Consider the following 18,466-nt stretch of genomic DNA (forward strand, 5'->3'; position numbering starts at 1 on the left):
ACCACTTCCCTGTCTACTCTGGATCCAACTTGCATCCAGCTACCAGGAGCCTCCCATCATCAGCTCTCCCCTCTCTTTCATATATAGTTCATCGTTCCTTATCCACTTGGGCTCCTTCCTATCAGCATGTAAACACAATTAAAACTCCCCCCCCCCAAATTAAAATAAAACCCATGCTGTGCTGGAGCTGGTTCATACTGGTTCATTAGAGCCCACTGTTAAATCTTCAGGAACTCTGTAAGTCAGTTGTTAGCTACAGAGATTATTAAAAATTAAGTCATATAAACTTAGAATTAAATTATTTAAAAACAAAGGTAATCCATACTCAAAACTCATCACTGTCTAATTTTTTTACTACATTTTACTACTGCCTATGTTCTGGAGGTTGTATGTGTCCACTGCATCTGTACGTGGGGGAGATTCTGTATCCTGGGGCACTACTGGGCATCTCTTCCCAACCCCACATTCAGTGATGTCCCATTGGTAGCTTGAAATCAGCCATGATGAGAGGATTTACATTACAGAAATCAGCAAATGCTACACACCAGGACTTTCTTCCCTGGAGAGCTGGTTGTTAAACATTTATCAGCAAAACCCCTCTTAGCTCCATAGTCCTTTCTAAGTCCCACCTTCTCTGTCCATCTCCCCAGCAAAGTTTCATCCAAGAGACGTCTCCACCAGCCAGCTCCACTGCCTGGCTTCCCGCTCCCTCCTCCATACACAAATAGCCTTGCACCTCCCGTTCCACATATGGTGCCCTTGACATGACCACCAGTGACCTGTTGGGGACTTCCTGACCTCCTGTCACATCTTCCGTGCTGCAGCTTTGCCTCCTGTCACACACCACTCCTCTTGGACTCCTCTCAGCTCCCCTCATACAGGCTGGCATCTCCCCAGTGTCCTCAGCCCGTCCTCACCCCACACGCTCCCTGTGAACTAGCTTGTCTTCAGTTTCCATCTATGTGCCCATGATCCCAAAGCTGAATATTTAATCCAGACCTAAATACCAGCTGCCCCTGCACATCCCCAATTTGTTACCCACAGATACTTTAAACTTCCCATGAATAAAACCAAAATCATCCTCCTCCCCAAAACTCTCCCAACCTCGATTCCCTGTCCCATGAGTAGTGCCCCCTCCGTCCAGTTTCCCAAGCCAGAGACCCTGAGGCATCCTCAGCGACTCCCTGAAATGAGACATCAATTCATGCTAAACCTTATCAGTTTACCTCTCCTTCTGTTCCCACCTCCTTCCTTGGTCCAGGCCACTATTTCCCCAGTTTCCAGCCCATGGGCTGGGTATGTAGGAGATGCCCAGTGCCGGGCTGCTGAATGAAAGAGTAGGACTGGGCTGGGTGTGTAGGAGATGCCCAGTGCCGGGCTGCTGAATGAAAGAGTAGGACTGAGCTGGACAGAGAGGGCTGAAGAGGCCCGGAAGCTGGGGAGCTGATAGAGGTTTCCACAGACAGACAAGAGCCCCCCTGAAGTTCAAGAGGGAGGCTGAGAGGGCCGGTTTGGGCTAGATCCTAGGTGGCCTTGAGTGATTCATCCCAAGTGCCCTCCACTGCGTGATCTCGGGCTACACGGAGGGCAGGAAGTGGGTGGTGGGGCTCCCCCGTGTCTGCTGTCTTGCTTGGGGCCCCTGCCCTGCATGAGGCCCATCTCTGATTCTGGCTCTTCTTCTCCTCTCTCAACAGGTATGACACCATCACCAACCAATGGGAGGCGGTGGCCCCTCTGCCCAAGGCAGTGCACTCGGCAGCAGCCACAGTGTGTGGAGGCAAGATCTACGTGTTTGGGGGCGTGAACGAGGCGGGCCGAGCTGCAGGCGTCCTCCAGTCTTACGTTCCACAGACCAACACGTGGAGCTTCATCGAGTCCCCGATGATTGGTGAGAACCAGCTGTCTCCTCGGCCCAGGATCAGGGCAGTGGCCCCACCTCATCGCTTTAGTTGGTGTCAATATTCCCAAACCCAGAGGGCGGGCTGAGCCCAAGGGTTCTGCAGACCCAAGTCCAGGGGGGTGGGAGGGGAGGTGAGGCCCCAGCTCAGGTGCAGCTGAAGCTCCCACTACCTGGACAAAGGGCAAGCTGGTCCGTGCCAGGTGTCTCCTGGCCCCAGCCTTGTTCTCGGGCCAACCAGTGATGTTGGAGGTCTTTGCAGCTCCCATCCCCTGCAGGGCCTGCTGGGATGGAGGAGGGGAGGGGGCCCAGCAGAGGGCCCTCACCTACCTGCCTGCCTGCTCCGCTCTCCTTGCAGACAACAAGTACGCTCCCGCCGTCACCCTCAATGGCTTCGTTTTCATCCTGGGTGGGGCTTATGCCAGAGCCACCACCATCTATGACCCTGACAAAGGGAACATTAAGGCGGGTCCCAACATGAATCACTCTCGCCAGTTCTGCAGGTGAGGAGGCTGGGCCGGGGAGGAGGAGGGCGGGGGAAGGGACAGCGGGAGGGGCTGGTGCATGATGACTGACCACCATCCAATGACCAAGGCGGTGCCTGGGCCCAGAGCAGCACCAGCCTCCCCCAGCCGCAGGTGTGGGTGTTCGTGCAGAGTGTGAAGCGCCCCAAAAGCCTGACCCTGTAGCTCCAGCTGACCCTGCCTCCAAGCTGCACAGGAAGGGCTTCCTACAGACACCGGCCCCAGGTCCTTAAGGCCACACCTTCTCTCAGTGAGAGGTGAGGGTGGTGCTATGAGGTCAGCTTCCCCCCAGGACCGCCTGCCCGGTCACAGACGAGAGGCAGCAACAGGCCAGAGCTGTGTGATACCCTACATGGGACAGGTGGCTTTTGGGGGAGTGCCCTGATGGCACGCATGATCCTGATGGCTCTTTGGAGCTGGACCCAGTGAGGCACAAGGCACAGCTGCCCTGGAGTCCCACAGCTGACTGGGCAGAAACACACCCAGACCAGCCCCCACAGGAAGAGAGAGGTAGAGGTCGGAGTGTGGCCTGCTTCCCGGGGCGCTCTGGCCCAGAAAAATTAACCACCCTGGGCAGTGAGACACACACCCTGCTCTTCTAGCCCCACCCTTTCCTGGACTAAGAGGAACTAGGGAAAAACTGGGAACCACAGAGACCCCATTTGCAGCATTTCCATAACAGAGCCTTCCTGAAGACATCTTGTACCTGTGCAGAGGCGATCCCTGAATCCTCGGTGTGGCAAGAGCATGAAGCATTTATTGAGTGCCTCCTGTTTGTGTGGCACAGCTAGGAAAGCTACAGTCTGCCACTGACCTCTTACTTGACCTTGGGCAAATAACTTCCCCTCTCTGGGGAAGTTCTACCTATGAAACATGCCCTTGGACTAGCTGAGTGCTAAGTTCCTATTAGTATGAAGAAGCTACAGTTCTCGAGCCCTACTTTCATGTCACACATCCTACATGGTGGCCGTGTGCAGGGCAACTCTGACAATACTGCCCAGTGATCAAGACAGCCAGAGTGTGGGCACGGAGAGACGATGCCTGAGGGGAGATTTAAGCTGGGTCTTGCACGAGAAGCAGGGAGAGGATATGCCACAAGGGGAGAAGTGTGAGGGGCCCAGACGGCATGGAGCTGCGAGAGAGACAGCTGGGGGCTTCAGTGTCTGGGAGTACGTCTAGATACGCATGTTGTGTCCAGGCTCAGATTTTCAGAAATGGGTGGAGACTTTGGAAGGGTTTCTGTTCAATTTCAGGGGACAGCCAAGAAGAAATGGCCATTAGCGGAAATGAGAGAGAACTCGGGGCTGGAAGCATAGATTTGGCATCCGTGTGAAGGGGTAGCTGGGATGCAGTGAGATAGTAAGGGCAGAGAGCAGAGAGCTGCCCGAGACAGCTTGACCAAGCCCGTGAGTGTGGCACAGGGAAGGTGCCCGGGCCACCGTCGTGACACTGCAGAGAGCACACCGGGCCCTTGCAGCCACAGGCGGGCAGCAGTATCAGGTCACACGTGTGAAGGAATCACAGCAGGAAGTTCTGACTCTGAGCACCTGGGCAAGGGTGAAATTCCCAGTCGAGTGGCTGATGCTCAGTTACAACTTAGCTCCTTATTATCCTGTGTGCTATCATTCTGGCGCGTCATGTTCCCAACTGGATTTGAGTGGTAGGAAGGCTCTGTCCCAGCAACACCAAAAAGATGCTCCATAGAGACCCAGTGAACTGAGCCGAGCACCTGTACACAGAGGCTGCTCATCTCCCAGCCGACTTGAGTCAGACGGGCAGGTCCTGGGACACCCAGTATGCGTCAGTGTCGCCCACAGCTTGGAGGGTAGTATAGCATGACGTCCTGATTGGTCCTGGAGGAAAGGTGTTTTTCTTATCCCCACTGAGGTCAGAGGGCAAAGAAGAGCAGCAGGACCCCTCATGACTTTTGCAAAAGGGGAGAGGCAGCCTGCGACAGGACAGGGTGCCGGGAATCTGTCTCCAGGTCCCAGGTGGAAATCCAGTGGCTAAGTCTCTCCTCGCTTTCTCTGACAGTGCCGTGGTACTCGATGGCAAGATTTATGCAACTGGAGGCATTGTTAGCAGTGAGGGGCCTGCCCTGGGCAACATGGAAGCTTATGAGCCTGCAACCAACACGTGGGCCCTCCTCCCCCACATGCCCTGCCCCGTGTTCAGACACGGCTGCGTCGTGATAAAGAAATATATTCAAAGCGGCTGACATCAGCGGAAAGCCCACGCCGAGACTGTGGACAGACACGTCTGGTGAGGCAAATGCTACTCACAAAGATCAACTTTCAGCAACACCAATAAGAGGCCGACCAACACAATCAAGGAACTCACTACGCTACACATGTTGAATACCGTCTACATTGAATGTAGGAAATCATCCTCGCCTTTGGGGAAAATGAGGGAGTAGCCTCCGGGCAGCAGGAACCGCGACCGAGCGAGCGAGCTGGGCCTCGGGGCTCCTGCAGAGGCACTTGCTCTGAACGGAGGCGCTCACTCTGCCCAGTGCAATAGTTTCACATATTTTTCAACTGGGAGAGAGAAGCCGTTTTTTCCTTCCTGCAGGGCAAGCTTGATCCCCAGCCAACCATAGATCAGTTATCCTATGACAATATTAGGCGTCAGGCTCTCTTGGAATAAGATCAAAGTGTCCTTATCACTTTGATTCCTACTTTTGTTTTTAACCAATCTACGCTTTCAGTGGCCGAGGGAAAATAAGGGACAATACTATGTATGGGGCCCGAGGCCTAGGAGGCTGCTGGTCCCCCACTGGGTCGAAGATAAGTCCAGGCTCTTCGCGGAGCCAGATGTGACTGGAGCGGCGGCAGCCGTGGGGACAGCTAGGGAGAACCGTCTGTCCCTTCACAGGGTTTCCTACCATGCTTTTGCTGGAGAAGGACAAGGTGATTGTGCTAGCTTTCTCTTATCCCATATGAATTATTTAGATTTCCAAGGCATTTTCTTGATAAACAAAAGGCTATTTTTAAGTACCGAGAGAAGGAGGCGGCCACGAGAGGGATAACGCGGGAATTCCCAAAGCTCTTTGTAGGTAGTGCCAGAGTGGGGCATTTGCTCTAATTTTTCTATGTTCAGAATAGAGGATCTCTCCTGGGTGGGGGTGAATGCCCCCGTTTTATTTTTAGAAAAAAGTAACTCCCAGACAGCCCCGTAAAAGCTGTGCCTCGTGGAAGCATTGTCATAGAGAGACAACTCTGCTCCTGAAGGAAACCAGTTCTGGCTCGTGATATCAGTTCAGCTCCCTCCATGAGGTAAAGCTGAGGACCCAGGCCAGGTTGGAAGGGAAGGAGGGAGAATACATGTCTACAAAGCACAGGAGACTATTTTTGATATTTATAGCTATATATTAAGGCACCTGCCACAAAGAGCTCTCAGGATGGGGACAGCCTTCTCAGACGAGCCGTGACAGCCAAGGCCTGAGGGGCAAGAGGAGAATCACTCTTCTAGTAGCATCTTAACCCAAGCAGGGGGGCCAGAAGGGAGGCCACGCCGTGGCTCACAGAGGAAGGCCTTCCCTCTAGTCCTCAGACCCTCAAACCTCACGTGGTGACCAGTTTCCATTCCAGGGCACGAAGGAGGCAGCCGCCACTGCTGTGCTGTTTCGCTGAAGTTGGTACCAAATACACATTTACCATTTTTATACCTGGTAAGTCGACTTGCCGTCATTTCATCATAAAAACCACTTATAAGGAGAAAAGGACAGGACACGCTCTCCATCTTTCAGTATTTAATGACACAAAGTCCCAATGTCGGGCATCAACTTCTAGCACTACAAGTGTGGCTCCCACTTGGACAAGATACCGAGCTTCGTTATGCAGTTTTTAATATTATTTATTCTTTTAAAAAGTAATAAGCACAAAACTACATACGTTGTATGTCATTTAAAGTATTTATGTCAAACAGGGTGCAAGTGTGAACCCAAGGACTGGAGCACAAGTGTCTAACTGCCTGGGGCAGGGCCATGTCAGCGTTGGTGGGCGTCTACCTCCAAAGGAGGTGCTAGTGGTCAGCGAGACTCAACACAGACGACACTGAAATCCTGTTCTCTCCTCAGTTATCACACTGGAGCAAAACTGGCTATTTCTGTGAATGACATAAAACAGGGTTCTCTGTAACGGTGTTGTACATAGTACATGTTTATTGTTAAGTTCTTGTTATAATAAATATATTTATAGATCTAGACTCGGAAGCCAATGTAATGCCTCTGTGTGCCACTGTCCTTGCCACCGAGATGAGAAACCCCAGTGCAGGCCTGTGCCACCTCTCCCATCAGCTGTCTGGGCTCTGTTACAGACTTGAATGCACATCTTGGTGATCATAAAGGATAGGACTCCTCAGCGAGGGAATGAATGTACAGGGCTGAAAGGCAAGAATAAAGGGCAATTAAAGGTCAAAGCTGAAAGGGACTTGCAAACACTCTGGCATCGACTCTGAGGATCTCCCTTCAGTTTAAGTGCTCTTATTACACTTGTGCAACTGAAAACTTCAAAAAGTTACCTTCCCCCTGGTCTGCTTCCTGTGCCAGAGGCTGTCCTGGAGAACTGTGACAAATCCACATGGCAACTCCACGCCATCAGCCTGAGAAGAGACGCAACACCCTTCCTTCAGGAAGAACAAGTTGTGACTGCCATTCTAAAATCCAGTCGGGGGCCTCCCTGCCTTCTTCAGTCCCGCCTGAGGCTGTTCTCTAACCTGTTGTATAGACCGGCTTTGCTCTCCTAAGGATACCCACGCAAAGCCCAGGGCAAAAGTGTAGAACACCAGACGGGATTGCGCCCTCTCTTGCATGGAAGGACTTTAGATTTAACGGATTAGTAGGAGAAGGTAGATTTACCAGCATTTTACCCAAGGGAAGAGCCCCACACCCTTAATCCCCAAATCTCACCAAGACCTAGTACCTCCTTGCAAGAAAAAAATCGGAAGAAGGTAGGTTGGGGTGGGTGGGACTGGGAGTTCTCAGAGAACTCGGCTGAGGCCTTATGATGAGTGGACCACACACTTGCCAAAAATATCTGCACTGGTACCTTCACAACACCAGTCCTAGAGGAAAGGATGGAGAATGTCTAGAAGATTCCAATAACAAAGAGCTAAAATTATAAGCTAAATTATAAGCTAAAATTATAAAAAGCAAGCAATTGGACTTCCTCGTGGCACAGTGGTTAAGAATCCACCTGCCAATGCAGGGGGCACGGGTTCGAGCCCTGTCCAGGAAGATCCCACATGCCGCGGAGCAACTAAGCCCGTGTGCCACAACTACTGAACCTGCGCTCTAGAGCCCGCGAGCCACAACTACTGAGCCCATGTGCCACAACTACTGAAGCCCGTGCACCTAGAGCCCGTGTTCCACAACAAAGAGAAGCCACCACGATGAGAGGCCCGTGCACCACAACGAAGAGTAGCCCCTGCTCGATGCAACTAGAGAAAAGCCCGTATGCAGCAACGAAGACCAAACGCAGCCAAAACTAAATAAATAAATAAATTCATTAGGAAAAAAAAACAACAACAAAAAAACCAAGCAATAGTTTTGTTACCTCCTTCTTTCTCTACTCTATTTGCCTAAATCAAAGGAAATATGTTCTCTGGGTCTATGAAGAGTCTGTGTACTTACCATAGAAGGCATGTGTGTTCGCTGTTATTAGGCACCCATGTAACCATGGGGAGAGTCTCTCATGTTGGACTCAAGGCACTACCATCAGACCTGGCATGGATGGTGAGGAAATTCATTGTGACAGCCACAAACAGGAGATGGATCACACTGTGTGTGTGTGTGTGTGTGTGAGAACTTAAAAAAAAAAAAAAACTCAATGCTAAAATAAGAAGAAAACAGGAAAAATATTTGCGGTCCATATGACAAAAGATTAATATCTTTATTAAAGAGGCCATGTAATTCAGTTAGAAACTGTTAAGGGATTCCAACTGTTAAATAGGTCATGAACAGACCCTGCAAATAGGAAACATACAACAAAAAGTTCAACATTGATAATTATTAAATAATGAAAGTTAAATAATTAGGTAACATCTTTACCTAACTAAATGAGCTTCCCAAACCTAAAAATAAAGGGAGGGGTGAGGGGCGCTGATGAAGAGCAGTGAAACTCCTGTGTAGCACCAAGGGCTCTGTAAACTGAAATGGGTCTCAGAAAGCAATGTGGCAGGTGCCATGTATCAAGAGCCTAAAGAGTACCTGACCCAGTAAATCCACTTCTGGGCGTCCATCAGGAAATAATGCAAACTATGGAAAAAGTCATATAACAACTAGCTCCCGCTTGACACTAACTATTACCAGACACCATGCTAAGCACTTAAAGCACTGAATCCTCATAATTCTACTAGACAGGTACTAAAGACATGCAGCAATATAGAAAACATTAGAAGAGGGGGGGAAAAGGAAGATTCATATTTGTATATGATTGTGGTTATGTAAGATATGTATATAATGATATATAAGCTATATATATACACACACAAAGATATGTAAAATATGTATATTAAAATGACCAGATGTACAGTCATAAAACTACTATTAATTGAACTGATGGAATTGTGGGCAATTTTCTTTCTCTCTTCTCCAAAATGTATATAAAGTGATGGCATTACTTTTATAATAAAGATATAGATATATATATATTTTTTTTTTTTAATGGGGAATGAAGGACAGAAAGTAATCTTTCTCCTATATTTTAGTCTGAGAAATTCTCAAAGATCAATTCCTATCTTGGACACCATAATCAATGGAGAAGTTAAAAGGGTTCAGAATAATGTAACAAAGAATTTTGAATTAGAAAATAGATTTCCAGTAATAATCAAGACTTTTTTTTAAAACCTAAAGGCTAGGGGTGAATGGATTATGTCTTTCAGTGCGTGAAGATTTGCATGAAACAAATGAACACCACCACTTCTCTGTGTTCTTGGAAGGTCAAGAAAGATGAAAAAGACAATAATAAAGAAGAAAAAATTCTAGTTCAGCAAAAGGATACATGTATTAGTGCAAAACTCTGCAATAAGTTACCAAGATCCTTGTGAAGTTCTTTTCTAATTAAACCTCAATAATATATAACATAATTGCATACATTATCCCATTTTATCCTCTCAGCTACCCTAAAAGGCATAGGGCATCATCTTCACTCTTTAAGAGGAAACAATATCAAGAAAGTTAAGTGATTTGTGCAGTAATAGTTGTGCCCCAGGTGTTCTCCATGCACTATCGCATTTGATGCTGGTCACAATCCTGCAGAGGATGGTTATCCCTGCTGCACAGGTGAGACCACAGGTTCCAGACGTGAAGCAGAGTCCGTCTAAGGCACATCAGTATCCAAAACCCTGCTCAGTGGGCCTCCAGAGAGGCTGCGCTACATCATACGGTCTCTTCAAGGCTGCCTGGAACTGTGTAGCTCTTATGGCTCCAAGACTAAGGCTCCTTCCTCCTCCCCAAGCTACCTCAGAAACCTGTATTAAGAAAACAGAGAATTCTGTGAATATAAGAGACATTCAGCTCTGTGTTAGATACAGTCCTCTTTAGAAGCAATTTTTGAAATACCTGGTTAGAGTCTCAATAACACACTGGCTTCCTCCATTGAAGGCTTGGCTTTACACAGGAAACTTGGGTTTGGGGGAAAGAAAGAGGCCTCTGACTAAGATATCATTTCTGCCTCATTTGAAACTCCTCCTGTGAGCCTTCACTCTGCTGTGAAGTCTTAAGGAGTTCCTTACCTTCTTGCTGACCACAAACCTGGTCAGGGAGAGTAAAGGAAAGGGGAGAACAGCATTAACACTGGCTGCACCATCCTCAGTCCCAAAGGGCATACCATGACCTTGCCACCCAAGGAGGTAGAAGGTCAAAGAGCTGACTAAAATGAGGACCCAACTCCAAGAAGTCTGCCTTTTCCACAGGATGGCAAAAATTAGACAATCCAAAAATCTGTGTTTATCTTCCCAAATTTATAATCCAGGTGCTCTGCTGCCCTCTATGTAACACTTGGCACGTCACCTGGGTGTCTTTCCTCGTGAAAGGTGAGTACAGCCTTTGAGTGGATCAAACTAGGTCAATAAGACTACGTTCTCTGCAGGCAGGGGTCATGTCCTCTTACCTTCCCCCACAGGGCACCTCACCCTGATGAGCAGTGACAGCCAGATTCTATTGGCAGCATGAAAAATGTTTTGAGTTATGAAAAATATAAAGGCAAGGCCACAATTTTGTGCACTGCTTTAGCCATCCCTGTTATCGACAGATGACTAAAGAAACAATAGTTTTTGTTAAAGGGTTTTTATTTACCGTGTGTATAGATTTCTGTCATTCTCGGAGAAGCTAGCCACTGCTAGCGCAAACCTAGGCACCGCCGGATCCATCAGCCCTGTCGACTTTGCATCCCTGGTGGTAAAACTCAGTCCTTGAAGCTCTTCAGTTCACTCCCTACATTCTCTGGTACCTCTCTATTACTACTGCCCTATTTTAAGCCCTTATTTCTCCTTAGTTGTTGCTATGATATCTTCTTTTTATAGGTTTTATTTAAATAACAGCTATATTAACATATAATTCACATATGATAAAATGCACCCTTTTAAAGTATATAATTCAGTGGTTTTTAGAATATTCACAGAGTTGAGCAACCATCACCACTACTTAATTGCAGAACATTTTTATCATCTCAGAAAGAAACCTGGGAGTTCAGGGTTTTGGTGGCACAAGCCACCCGTCTCCTTGCATGGCCCTGCAATAAACTTTTCTCTGTTCCAAAAAAAGAGAAACCTGTATCCATTAGCAATCACTCTCTATTTCCGCCACCCCCAGCACATGGCAAGCACAAACCTACTTTCTGTTTCTATGGATTTGCGTATTATGGACGTTTCATATAAATTGAATCACATAATATGTGTTCTTTTATTTCTGACTTCTTTCACTTACCATCGTGTTCTCAAGATTCACCCATGTTGTAGTAGGTACTAGTACTACATTCCTTTTTTATGGCCAAATAATATTCCATTGAAGGGATATATAAATGGATACATTTTGTTTAACCATTCACCAATTGATCGGCATTTTGGTTCCTTCCTCATTTTAACCATTAATAATGCAGCTATAAACAATCGTGTACAAGGGTTTGAGATTAAATAAATTTGGGAAATGCTGGGTTTAACAAAGTTAAACAGGTTTCTTTATGACAGAACTTCTGTGTCAAGAACACAGTAACACTGGGGGAGAATAGATACGTGTATATATATGGCTGAGTCACTTTGCTGTGCACCTGAAACTATCACAACATTGTTAATTGGCCATATTCCAATTAAAAAAAAAAAAAAGAACACAGTAACAGTCATTACAATTTTACTGAAGTGGATACACAAGGTAGGGTTTTCCAAGCTTATTTGGCCACAAATTGCCCCCCACCTCCCAAATCTAGAAAACTTTTTTTCTTTACTAAATTATGACACAAGCTCAAATAGTTACATGGGATTCTGGGGTCAATACATTCTGTCTTTCATCTTCGAAAGAAGCACATCAGAAAGTAAAGGTAATATTGTGAAATATTCTGAAGCAAATTCTAGTTTAAAATTGTCAAAATATTTCTTAAGAAAAATTGATACATTTTTATATGGTAGCAGAAGAAATGAGATCGGTATTCTTTGATATGAACAAAATACTTTTCCTGAATACAGCAAAATATGTTTCACCACAATTTTCTAAGTTCCAAAAAGACTTTAGCATCTCTTACACTGCAATGTAAAAACACTGAAATACCCAACTAAAATACCCAACCCACACATCTAATGATAGTTGCAAAAGTGTGACCTGACAATTTCTGGAAAAGACTCTTGGGCATTTTGTATTTTATTAATCTTGAACAACATGACAATCTTCTCAACAAGTCAGCTGCAGCAGAGAACAAAGACATCCGTCATTTGTCCCATCAATATTTAAAATTCAAAACTTTCACATTAATTCCAATATTCTCATTAAAATATATTAAAACATAAAAATTTTCTATCTAATATCTGTTTAGATTAACATTTGTGTTAATAGTGAGACAAAGTTTCATCCAATTCCAGCTATAAAATCTTGAGCATGTCTCAAAGAGCTTTTTGATGATCTTTTGCTTTTTTGTTTCTGTGGATATATGTTTAAGTTCAAACAATGTGGAAATTAAGTGTAAAAAAAACATTCCAAAGATGTGAAACTGATTTTTTACAGTGTGATAGGCAATTACTCCTTTCTTTGCTACAAACTCCATTTAAAACAATCTTATTAAAGAAATTTCTTTATTAAACCATGGTAAACTACACAACTGACAGCTTACTGATGTTTCCTTTAAATATGTGAAGTAATTTGAGACTTCCCACCACAAATAACTTTTTCAGTAACATTTTAAGTATAATGTTACTTGTGGATTGTCACATTTCTTTTTAAAAGGACATTCTGTTTGCAAAGGCTTGTTAAAATACTTTGCACTTATTAAAATGCTAAAATAGAAATTTGTAATTATTTCCAACACTTTCCCAAGGAAATTTAAGCTATAAGCAAAGTAACTCTACACAATGTTTAGAAATAATGCTATCTCATATCAAAATTAATTTTGCTTTTTTGCCATAATGAGACATTAGAAAAGCTCTGTACTCTACATAGACAGCCATAGACATATGACTCAGGCTATTCATGTGTTTTTTAAATTAATAGCACCAAAGTTTCTTAAACCTGTGGTTTTACTGATGGCTCTTCAGCTACTGTGACAACATATGATTTTGGAGTAATGCTTACTGATTTACCATTTGTTGAGAAACTGGAAATTTGAGAGCATTTACTAACTTACTAGGGATCAAACATATTAAACTGCACCTGACACTAGACCTTTTTTTAAAAAAAACCTGTTCTACCTAAGAAATCTTAAGCTCTGTGCTCTGACAAGTCTCCATCCAATACATTCACGACTCCTCCCACTGTATTTGCTCTTTAGTTTCATTTCAGACATTCAGTCCTTAGATCCTTTCCATTGTCTCCCAATTTAGTAACCCCACTTTGGTTTCATTTCCATTCTTAGCCAGGAATGGAATTCCTCTCCCCAAAGTTACCTCATCCCCCTAACATTCTGGTCCTTCAGTTGGACCAACAAGCCTAATTATAGTCCTAATCCAACCATCAGCCTCCTCTGAGGCTTCATTTGGGGGTGACACCTACAAGGGGGGAAAACCCACATTCACATAGGCGGGCACCACTGCTAATACATGGCGCCCACACTCACCTGTGCCCTCACCTTATTCTCATCTGTTCCTGAAGCGCTCCCTTTCCTCTTTCCATCAGTGACTTCTAAACCTTCACTTCTCCCCCTTAAATTTCTTACTTAGAACCCCTCACTCTTATCAGAAGAGCACAACTTTACATCGAAATAACTAATGCGGAGGATGATGGCAAGTGACAACACAGTTTTTTAAATCTTCCTGAATTGACCATTAAAAACAGAGAAACCGGGGCTTCCCTAGTGGCACAGTGGTTGAGAATCCGCCTGCCAATGGAGGGGACACGGGTTAGATCCCTGATCCGGGAAGATCCCACATGCCGCGGAGCAACTAAGCCTGTGCGCCACAACTATTGAGCCTGCGCTCTAGAGCCCGTGCGCCACAACTACTGAGCCCACATGCCACAACTACTGAAGCCCACGTGCCTAGAGCCCGTGCTCCACAACAAGAGAAGCCACCGCAATGAGAAGCCCGCGCACTGCAACGAAGAGTAGCCCCTGCTCGCAGCAACTAGAGAAAGCCCACGCGCAGCAGCAAAGACCCAACGCAGCCAAAAATAAATAAATAAACAAACAAACAGAGAAACCAGGGTAAAACATTCAAAGACTCGTAGATAGCATCTAAAACAAAACTAAGTAACAAGGAATCTCCAGAGCTCCAAATCCCAAGTGAGTGGGGTCAAACCGCTGACACCTACGAGACTGTGGTACATGTGTGAGGACGAAAGCAGAGGAGAGGCACTGGCATCTAAGGAAAGTAGGAACCCGTACAGGTACTCAGGCGGGGAGTGAGGGGGGCACTGACGAGAGCACCTGACATTGAGAGGAGTTTGCACCCTCTAGTTCTCAGGTGAGGCTAAGTGTTCTGTGGGAACTACTAGCCTTGCGAAAATTCTCAAAACGAATCAGCCAAAGCCCCGTTTCAGGCCCAAACCCCATACTAAGACAAAACTACTAGGGATAGAATCTAAATTGAACAGCACAGGGACAAAAGAGAAATCCAGATAAAACAGGGGAGGGGAACAAAGTAAGCAGATTTCACAGAAATAGCAGAAGAGAGAGCTCTAGAGCCATAAAATTCAGGCTTCCTTGGTAAAGTTCAAGGAAAGTAATTTCATATAAAAAATGAGGAACTTTTGTGTGGACTGAGGGAAAATCCCACATAAATATATTACAAGAAAAAACTTTAAAAGGAGAAAGCTACCCCTACAGGCAATAAAGGCCCTCCAGAGAAATGTGCCTACAAAATGCATGAAAACTATAACCTACCATTTCAAAACAAGCAAAAGAACAAAAAAAATAATAGAAGAATGAAAGAACAATGTAAACCAAAATTAGAAAAACCTACAAAGGATGTGAAATAACTCAGAAAAAAAATCATGTTAGAAATGTACACTAAAGTAGAAAGAACATAAGAGTCAATTTAAAAAAAAATAGATAATGCCTTAAGACAAACAGAAGGGAAGAAAAGGCAGGAAATTTTTTTTTTAATAAATTTATTTATTTATTTTTGGTGCGTTGGGTCTTCGTTGTTGCATGCGGGCTTTTCTCTAGTTGTGGCGAGCAGAGGCTACTCTTCATTGCGGTGCGCAGGCTTCTCATTGCAATGTGTTCTCTTGTTACAGAGCACAGGCTCTAGGCACACGGGCTTCAGTTGTTGTGGCTCGTGGGCTCTAGTGCGCAGGCTCAGTAGTTGTGGCTCACGGGCTTAGTTGCTCCGCGGCATGTGGGATCTTCCCGGACCAGGGATCGAACCCGTGTCCCCTGAATTGGCAGGCAGATTCTCAACCACTGCGCCACCAGGGAAGCCCAGGAAATCTTTTTAAAGTAACAAAGAAATGAAGACATTCCTGGTTCTGGTTAAGACTGAGTAAGCATACTCCACTGTATCTCTCCCACTGTTTACAACTAAAAGTCCACATAAAACAATATAGTTAATTGCTAAGGGCGCTGAAAAATAAACAAAGCATGTGAACTCAGTGGGAAATTCAAAACTCAAACAATGACCCACATAGTAGTGAGTTCCCTGGTTTGCCTTTTATCACCTATATCCCCCAGCTTACACTAGGGAAGCCAGAATCTCAGAAGAAAAATGGTCTCTCTACATCCTCCAGACCCAAACCCAGGTGAGCCTCAGTAATGAATCAGCCTCCTCATGGCAGCAGTGACAGTGATATTTTTTCTCTTTCTATCCAGATAAGCAGAAAAGGGGGCTTTGGGGAACCTGACAGTGAGGGAGAAGATCACAAAGAGTAGGGAATGGAGAATGAGGCCCTTTAAATTACTGTCTGAGATCCTGAGTTGCACATGCATAGAACTGACCAGGATCAGTGGAGCAAAGGCTGTGAGATCCAAACTACAGCAGAGACCACCCCCACGTCCTACTAGTCCAGCCCCTGCATGGTGCACGTAGGGAGCTGTATTAGTTTCCTATTGCTGCTATAAAAAATTACTACAGGTTAGTGGCTTAGGACAACACAAATCTATTATTTTATGGTTCTGGAGGTCAGAAGTCTAAATGGGTCTTATGAGCCAAAATTAAGGTGTCAACAGATCTGTGTTCCTTCCTGGAGCTCTAGAAAAACATCTTTCTTCCTTCCCTTTTTCGGCTTCTAGAGGCTGCCTGCATTCCTTGGCTCAGGGCTCCTTCCTCCATCTTCAAAGCATATCACTCCAAATATCAGTGGTTGTCTGGGCAGAGAGCAGGGAATGAACAGGTAGAGCACAAGAGACTTCTAGGGCAGTGAAGTTAGTCTTAATGATACTGCAGTGATGGATACGTGTCGTTATACATCTGTCAAAACTCATAGAAAGTACAATACAAAGAGTGAGCCCTAATGTAAACTATGGGCTTTAGTTAATAATAATGTATCTATATTTGCTCATAAATTGTAACAAATGTACCACAGTAATGCAAGATGTTAATAATGGGAAAATGGGGGGAGGGTAGGTAAGGGGATATAAGGGAACTCTGTAGTTTACACTCAATTTTTCTCTAAACCTAAAACTGCACACACACAAAAGTCTATTGTTTCTTTTAAAAAAGCAATGTGCAAAGGAATATCTATAACAACTCCCTTCTGTGTAAGAATAAAAGGGGAAAATAAGAAAATATACATGTAACTTTATTTTAGCAAAAGAAACAGCAGACAGATAAAGAGAAACTAATGAGGTTGTTTACCTTCCATAGTGGAAGGGATAGGAGCAGTGAAACTTCTCTGGATCTAACTATTTTGCACAGTCATGACTTTTGTAAATATGTTAATATTTTACATATTAAAACACATAAACAACAAGAATAAGAGGGACATTAAAACTGAACACAAACAAAAAAACAAAAGAACCTAATTATATTTCAAAGAATAACACAACCAGAGTGATGGGCGTAGAGGAGAAGATTAACCGAAGTAACTTTTGAACACAGTATTTAGACTATATGCCCTCAGACTAAAGACAAAAAGCACTATAAACAGAATTTGAACTCTACTTAGTAGGTCTGAGGTTTTTTTGGTAGTATGGGCTAACTTATCTAACTACCTTTTATGTAATTAAGAATTTAGAAAATAAATACATATATTCAGGATAAAGGAGCTATCTTTCTTGTTGGAGAAGGAAGTTACATATATGGAAAGATGACAGGCCAGGGCAAAGGAAAGTAAAATGATGGGAAAAGACGTACCATAAAAACACTAATTAAAAAAAAAACTGAAGTAGCCATATTAATAACAGACAAAGAAGACTCTGAACAAGGATAATTACAAGGGATAAAGAGGAATATTACATAATGATAAGCAGTTCAATTCACCAAGAAGACATAACAATTTTAAATGTGTATACAACTAACAATAGAGGGTCAAGCTATAAGAAGCAAAAACTGACAGAACTGAAAGGAGAAATAGACAAATCTACAGTTATGGCTGGGGAGTTCAACACTCCTCTCTTAGTAATTAATACAAGTAGACAGAAAATCAACAAGGATACAGAAGATCTAAACAACATGAGCAACCAATGTTACCTAACTAAAATTTATAGAACCCTCCATCCAACGATGACAGAATACACATTTTTTTTTCAGGTCTACATAAAACACTAATGAAGGCAGATCAAATTTTAAACAAACCAGAATAAATTTAAAAGAATTAAAATCATACTGACTATGTTGACTGCACCAGAATTAAATGAGAAGTCATTAATACAAAATCTGGGAAATTCCAAATATTTGCAAACTAAACAATACACATTTAAATAATCCAGGAGTCAAGAGGAAATTTCAAGGTAAAATAGAAAATATTTTGAAATGAATGAAAAGGAAAATACAACATTTCAAAAATGTGTGGGATGCAGCTAAAGAAGTGCTTATAAATTTTTAACATTAAGTGATTACATTAGAAAAGAAAAGAAGTCTCAAACCAATAATCTAAACTTTCAGTTTAAGAAACTAAACACAAAAGAAGGAAGGAAATAAACTTAAGAGCAGAAATCAGAAAAATGAAAGAGAAAATGGAAAAAATAGGAAAAATCCATGAAACCTAAAACTAGTTTTTTGAAAAGATGAATAAAAACAGACTGACTGAGCAAGGGAAAAAAAAAGCGAGCAAGAAAGAAAAGACATGAATTGCCAATATCAGGAACAAAAGAGGAGATAGCGCTACAGACACAACAGAGATCAAAAGCTAACAAAGACTAATATAATAGGGTTGTGTCCAGAGGACTCAGGAACCAACTTGAAAAGGTTCCCACAGGCCAGAGACTGGACCATTTTAGCAGGAATAAGCATAATAATGGCAGTGCATTGA

The 18,466-nt window shown here is 44.1% G+C and overlaps 1 protein-coding gene across 6 annotated transcripts in view; it reads left to right on the forward strand.

The window, feature by feature from the left end:
- The window catches only part of KLHL29 (kelch like family member 29), a 312,456-nt gene extending 305,097 nt beyond the window's left edge, over positions 1-7,359 (forward strand). For all 6 annotated transcript variants that reach the window (XM_061210440.1, XM_061210439.1, XM_061210438.1 and 3 more), the window contains 3 exons: positions 1,695-1,888; positions 2,256-2,400; positions 4,456-7,359. In XM_061210440.1, coding sequence (XP_061066423.1) covers positions 1,695-1,888; positions 2,256-2,400; positions 4,456-4,639 — 523 coding nt within the window. In that variant the 3' untranslated portion in view covers positions 4,640-7,359. The remainder of the gene's footprint in view (positions 1-1,694; positions 1,889-2,255; positions 2,401-4,455) is intronic.
- The last annotated feature ends 11,107 nt before the right edge of the window (positions 7,360-18,466 follow it).

Source organism: Eubalaena glacialis, chromosome 14 (assembly GCF_028564815.1).
Source record: "Eubalaena glacialis isolate mEubGla1 chromosome 14, mEubGla1.1.hap2.+ XY, whole genome shotgun sequence".
NCBI lineage: Eukaryota > Metazoa > Chordata > Mammalia > Artiodactyla > Balaenidae > Eubalaena > Eubalaena glacialis.